This window comes from Peromyscus eremicus, chromosome 13 (assembly GCF_949786415.1).
Source record: "Peromyscus eremicus chromosome 13, PerEre_H2_v1, whole genome shotgun sequence".
Taxonomy (NCBI): domain Eukaryota; kingdom Metazoa; phylum Chordata; class Mammalia; order Rodentia; family Cricetidae; genus Peromyscus; species Peromyscus eremicus.
The window spans coordinates 27,483,688-27,490,809 of record NC_081429.1 but is presented as its reverse complement, the minus strand read 5'-3'; the positions used below and the strand labels follow the sequence as shown (position 1 = coordinate 27,490,809).

General features: G+C 38.5%; 1 protein-coding gene and 1 pseudogene across 1 annotated transcript; one reads left to right on the top strand and one right to left on the bottom strand.

Moving 5' to 3' along the window:
• The first annotated feature begins 3,421 nt into the window (after window positions 1–3,421).
• On the top strand, window positions 3,422–4,071 carry LOC131923504 (GTP-binding nuclear protein Ran-like; annotated as a pseudogene).
• A 929-nt stretch (window positions 4,072–5,000) lies between these two features.
• LOC131923153 (L-lactate dehydrogenase A chain-like) lies at window positions 5,001–6,178 on the bottom strand. Its single transcript, XM_059278092.1, has one exon. It carries the CDS (start codon window positions 6,098–6,100, stop codon window positions 5,102–5,104), a length of 999 nt encoding a protein of 332 aa, XP_059134075.1. The 5' UTR covers window positions 6,101–6,178; the 3' UTR covers window positions 5,001–5,101.
• Window positions 6,179–7,122: the final 944 nt, after the last annotated feature.

Below are 7,122 nucleotides of genomic sequence, written 5' to 3'. Positions count from 1 at the left end.
TTGATTTTCCTTTTTGTAGTTTAATGGGTTGTTTTGCTTTAGTCTTTTAGGTTTTTTTGAAAGAGAAAGAAAAGGTGGTGTGTAGGAAGGTGGAGAGAATCTGAGAGGAATTGAAGAATGGGAAAAACATGACCAAAATATAATGTATGCAAAAACTAATTTAAAAGCAATAAATAAATATCCAAACCTGGAATAGAGATCATGCCTTTATATTAATATTTTTATTTAAATATTTAGGATTTATGTGATATGTGCTCAAAGACTGAATATATATCATTTTTAGGGATATTTTATGAGCACACAGTTTATAATTTAGGAAAGTTGATTTGAGGTATTGGAAAACATTATTGTATATGACAGTGATAAGAATCTCTTCCTTAATTAACATATATTGGTCATGAAATAAGCTTAGTTTTCATTGGTTTGGTATTGCTGACCTAGGAAACTAGATTTGTGATCTTCTGGTCGATTCTTTGAAGCTATTTGTGTGTTTTTGTTGTTCTTATACACCTTTTAGATATTCAGAAATAACTTTCTTACTTTTGTCTATGTAACATTCTCTTGAATTATACATGACAACATATTTTCTTTTTTTAAGTCAAGAATTTATGACTAAGCAGTACACTCATTGCCATATTTTTTTAAAAAGGAAAATTGACAAAGCTATTTTATAATCACTCTAATCTCAAAGGCTATCACAGTTACTAATGTATAACTTTCCAACATCTGTTGGTGTCTCATTCAATTGTTTATATTTTAACAATAAGCATGAGTAACTCTTGAAAATTCACAAATATATAATATTGCAGTATTGTGTATGCATCTTCACAGAGAGGAATTCAGTGTGTACTGTACTGCACACTAGAACATCTATAAAATGAGAATGTACACTTCCACACTTGAAAGAATAGTAAATAAGCCAGAATATTTCATCTTACAAATTGTTAATCAATAAATCACATTTTTAAAGCTACTGAGTAATTATTAGCTGAAGCATCAAGCAATAGCATCCTCATTTACATATTAACACATTTATAACAATAATTTCTGTTATGTGCTCGTATATGTGAAACATAATAAATTATTCATGTAATTCAGACTTTCTTAATGCATAATTAAAATGCTGTTATGGGGCTTGAATACATGTGTACTTTCTATAAAGAATTAGAATTGTAAAAACTAAATGTAGTCAATCTTAAAAACAAATGCAAGTGTAGTATTTTGGATGAGTAGATTCCTTACTTTGAGGAAAAATTATTTTTATTAAAGGCAATGGTACTATAATGATTTCTAAATATCAGTTGGATTTAAATTTATTTTAACAGAAAGGAAAAATAGTTAACTTTAAAAAAAATGTATTCAAAACACTTTTGGGCAAATGAGATACTGCAAATTGGCACTGTGAACACAAGAACAAAAGAGGATTGCAGAGAATCACAGCTGAGGTCAGCTTGAATGGAACAGAAGACACTAGGACCTCATGCTGGACAAATATTTATGTGACCATTTTGTTGACTTGCAAAAAGTCAATGTGGACTACAGTAAAAATGAGGAACAATCCAGGGTCTACATTTTGATGGCCACAATGATTGTTAGTTTTTCTTTCAGTAACTCTACCTGATTCACACAGTGAAGAGCCAAGGCAAAAATCATCATGTTACTTATGAAAGAGAGAAAATCAGGAATGGTAAGGAGGCCCAGAGAATTATCCTTACATAGGTCCACTCTTCAGGGGCAAAGATGTGAAATGGAGCAATATGTGACCCTAGCTGGTCTAGCTTTTCTGTCTCTCCTGAGGAGAGTAAAACTAACATGAGAAGGGCAGTAAAGGTCATAGCCGAGGAACTATGATACTGAGGTTTAATCTTGGAATTCTGGTAAGTTTCATTTTTCTCACAATGACTTCACTTCAGTGCTTCTGTAAAACAACAGTAAAATGCAACAAAAAACCATGAGCAGCGGCTTTCACAAGAAGTCCTAGTGGACCCGAAAGACAACAGAGGAGACAGAACAAAGAACAAGGAACAGAATGAATATCTATATCACAGCAATGTGAACACAAAGCAACTTAAGGGAAGCAAATTTATCCTTCAAAAGTGATGGCAACACATTTATATGCATATACATATTATCTTATACACACACATATATATAATATCTGATATATATAAGACTATATATAAAGAATTCTTAACATTCAAGACTAATCAAAAATGGGAAAAATACCTAACAGAAAACCTTACTTAAGAAGGTGTATAGGTGACAAACACAAAGTAAAAAGCTTGGTGTCATAATTCAGAGAAATAAAAAATCAAATATCATTGAGACATCACTACAGATCTACTAGAATGGGAATCCAAAGGCTGATGAATACAAATGCTGTTTTGGACATGGGCAGTGGGAACCCATGTTAATAGGAATGAAAATGGCAAATTTGCTTTGCAAGGTCATTAGGGTTTCTTACAAAATTAAAATCCTCTTACCAAATGACCCCAAAATCTTCCTGGTAGTTATCTAAATAATCTGAAACCATTACGGCAGAACAAAACCTATGCCTGGATATTTATAGAAGCTTTAGTCATAATTGCTATATCTTAGAAGTATCCAAGATGTCCTTCAAGAAGGAAATGGAGGTAACTCGGTTACATTAAGACCACAGATTCCAATCATCACTCAAGTAAAGGCAGTCAGAAGCAGGGAAATGTTTAGTGCATGCTTCTCCTTGAAAAAGCCAATATAAGAGTGCTGTGAAGTTACAGCTACACAGCATTGCGGGACAGACCAAACTATGAGTAAAATAAGGTGTCAGCTCTAGGCCTGGAAGGGTCAAAATCTGAAGCTAGGAATTTTTAAGAGAATGATCCTGTAATGGTGTGAAATAAAAGCCAAACACAATGCTTTTTTAAGTTCTTAATTGAACAAATAGAGAAGGGTTTGCCCAAAACACATACAATGACATAGTAGGCAATTGGCATTTACAAATAGGCAAAGTGAGTGGCAGCAATATTGTAAAGGGTGGGAGGGAAGATGTGAGACGGGGGTAAATTTTCTGCTCTATTCATGGTATCCTTTTATATAGTTTTATTGCAAGGTAATCTTATGTTAGATGTAAATGTATATTATAAATTTGAGAACATCTGATTTTTAAGAGGCACGAAAATAAAATGTGAATAAAAAACAATATAAACATGGCATCTCCATATATAAATTGCTTAAATATGAATGCTATAAACTATGTCACTCATGTTACACCTAAAGTCGAAGGTTCCTATGTGATCTGTATGAACGGAGCCACATTCATCTTTTCTTATATCCCACCCTTCCTCTGTAGGTTTTTGTAATTACCACATCTTAAGTGCACACAGAAAAGCATCATCCTCAGTCAGACAGGTGCGGAGACTCTTCTGGAAGGATTGCCTCGATGACCGCCCAGGGAGAGTGGCAGGTCCAGTTCAAGCTCGTCCAGGTGGGCAACAGTGGCACCAAGAAGACGACATTCATGAAGCGCCACTTGACAGGCGAGTTCAAGAAGAACTGTGAAGCTACCCTGGGCGTGGAGGTGCGCCTGCATCTTCCATACCAACAGCGGACCCATCAAGTTCAACATGTGGGACAGAGCCGGCCAGCAGAAGTTCAGGGGCCTGCGCGATGGCTATTACATCCAAGCCCAGTGTGCCATTATAATGTTTGATGTAGCATCAAGAGTCACTTCCAAGAATGTACCTGATTGGCATAGAGATCTGGTATGTATGTGTGAAAACATCCACATTGTATTGTGTGGCAACAAAGTGGATGCTAAGGACAGAAAAGTGAAGGCAAAATCTATTGTCTTCCACAGAAAGAAGGATCTTCAGTGCTACGACATTTCTGCCAAAAGTAACTACAACTTTGAAAAGCCTTTCCTCGGGCTTGCCAGGAAGCTCATCGGAGACCCTAATTTGGAGTTTGGTGCCACGCCTGCTCTTGCCCTACCTGAGGTGGTCATGGACCCAGCTTTGGCAGCACAGTACCAAGCATGATTTAGAGGTCGCTCAAACAACTGCCCTCCCCGACAAGGATGGTGACCTTTGAGAAAGTGAAGCTGGAGCCCCAAGTCAGAAGTCTAGTTTTATAGGCAACTGTCCTGTGACGTGGGCGGTGCAGCATGTGAGCCACCTTATTTAGCTAAGCAGATCGTGTACTTCATTGGGATGCTGAAGGAGATGAACGAGCTTCGGAGTGAACGTGGCAGTTAAAACATACCTTTATTTTTTCGGACTTGCATATTTTGCTGTTTGGAACACAGTTGCTTCCCTCCTGAATTTCAAAAATAAGACTGCTACAGTCACATCACACTGTTCAATCTGTGGTGAAATCTTGTTTGTTACTGTCATTCCCGTGCTTTTTGTTTAGAATCAGATTAAGTTGTATTTCAAATAATCTAAAAGAGAAAAGAAAAGCATCATCCTACTAGAGCCCTAGCAATATTCTTCTGTACTTAAAATAATAATTTAATTTCAAAAAATATGAATGCTATAAACTAATACTTATATTTAATATTCATTGAATTTTTTACTTAAAATAATATTTTAAATGAGTGAAATAAAAGAAAATAATCTGTTTCTTTTTTTTTTTTTCCACTGTTCAAGGTTTATTTGGTGTTTTCATTGGCATGACACTTGGGTAGTTGGTTGCATCATTCATATGCACATCTTACTTTTTACGTAGTATTTCAGTGTACACCACAGATACATAATACACAAAATAATATCCTTTAGAACAGTTATGCACAAATATGCAGGATGGATTTACCCACTGGAGCCACGTTATGACTAACTGGGAACTCACTGGCCTAGGCATGTTGGTGAGGGTGCACAGCAGACACAGCAGGCCCCCGAGATAACCGAAGCCTGCACACAATTGGCAGTGTGTCTCAGAGACAGTGGGACTGCCACACCACCAGGTTACCACTACACAAGTACCACTTAGCAGCAGGGTAGAGCTGTGGGAACTGCCCTTAATACAACAACACTAAACACAGCTCAGATGAGGAGATGGCGTGTGGTCTCCATAGAAACCCTGCTGCAGCCTGGACAGTGAAGCTCTAGGACATCTGAGGACTTTAGAACTGCAGCTCTTTCTGGATGCCCCAGAGCGTATCTGCACTCTTCTTCAAGCGGGCCTCCTCTTCAGAAGTCAGAGTCACCTTCACAACATCTGAGATTCCATTTTGTCCCAGGACACAAGGGACACTGAGGAAGACATCATCCTTGATTCCATAGAGACCCTTAATCATGGTAGAAATGGGATGCACCCGCCTAAGATTCTTCATCATGCTCTCAGCCAGGTCAGCCATGGAGAGGCCAATGGCCCAGGATGTATATCCTTTGAGTTTAATCACCTCATAGGCGCTGTCAACCACCTGCTTGTGAACCTCCTTCCACTGCTCCTTGTCTGCATCGCTGCCCAGTTCTGGGTTCAGATTCTTCAGCGAGACACCAGCAACATTCACACCACTCCACACAGGCACACTGGAGTCTCCATGCTCCCCTAGGACCCATCCATGACAGCTTAGCGGGTGAATACCCAGTCTTTCCCCCATCAGGTAACGGAACCGAGCTGAATCCAGATTGCAACCACTCCCAATAACTCGGTTTTTGGGGAAGCCACTTATCTTCCAGGCCACGTAGGTCAAGATATCAACTGGGTTTGAAACAATAAGCAGCTTGCAGTTTGGACTGTACTTCACAACATTGGGAATGATGAACTTAAAGATGTTCACGTTTCGCTGGACCAGGTTGAGTCGGCTCTCTCCCTCTTGCTGACGGGCCCCCGCTGTGATAATGACCAGCTGGGAGTTTGCAGTCACACTATAGTCTTTGCTAGAGACAATTTTTGGTGTTCTGAGAAAAAGGCTGCCGTGCTGGAGATCCATCATCTCTCCTTTTAGCTTGTCTTCCATGACATCAACAAGGGCAAGCTCATCGGCCAAGTCCTTCATTAGGATACTGATGGCACAAGCCATGCCAACAGCACCAACCCCAACAACCGTAATCTTCTTCTGGGGGGTTTGTTCTTCCTTAAGTAGATTCACAATCAGCTGATCCTTGAGGGTTGCCATCTTGGTGGACTTTGAACCTCTTGGGACCGCTAGTGCAGGATGGACAGCAGCGTGGTCTGGACTTGGCGACAGAGGCTGCAGCACCATAATCTGTTTCTTTTTTTCCCTTTTTCCCAACATAATATTTTTATTGATTATTTGAGAATTTCACACAATGTACCCTGATCATAACTTGCTTCCCATTCCTCCTAGGTTCACCCTCCCACCCTTATGTCCCCCAAAAATTAAAAAAAAATACACCAAGTACAATTTGTCTGTGCTGCCCATATACTCATTGAAGTATGATCAAACTCCCAGTGGTCAGCCCCTTAAAGATAACTGAATAGTCCTTTCCCATCCCCGTACCAAAACATGAGTTTCTGATTGTTTATTTGTTTGGGTAATATTATTAATTTAATTGAAATTACATTTTTTCATGTAATATATTCTATTTATGTTTTCCCCTCCCCTAATCCCTCCTAGGTCCTCCCTCACTTCCCCACCCACCCAAATCCACACCTTTTCTTTCTTTCTCATTAAAATATAAACACGCTTATAAAAACTAATAAATGCATTTCTATAAGAACAGTGAAATGGTTCTGTGGAGTAGAAATTTAGATTTGAAGTTTTGAATAAGGCTCATTATCAGAGAAAAGAGATACTGAACAAGAATAACATGCCAGCTGGGTGGTGGTGGTGGTGCATGACTTCAATCCCAGCACTCGGAGGCAGAGGCAGGTGGATCAGTGTGAGTTCAAGGCCAGCCTGGTCTACAGAGTGAGTTCTAGGAAAGGCGAAAAGCTACACAGAGAAACCCTGTCTCAAAAAACCAAAAATAAATACATACATAAATAAATAATAAAAAAACAACAACAAAAAGATAATAACATGCCAATCATCTAGAAACACAATGTCAACAAATCTGAACCTGAGAACAATGATGAGAAAACATGAGGCAAAAACTAGTAAAATAAATCTGCCATTAGTAATAGAAACCTTCACTTCTATCTGGAAGCTTCAACACTCTCTTTTAACAATTAAAA

What these genes read in the sequence shown, in the direction of transcription:
- LOC131923153 (XM_059278092.1), bottom strand. Translation starts at nt 6,100, where the DNA reads ATGGCAACCCTCAAGGATCAGCTGATTGTGAATCTACTTAAGGAAGAA.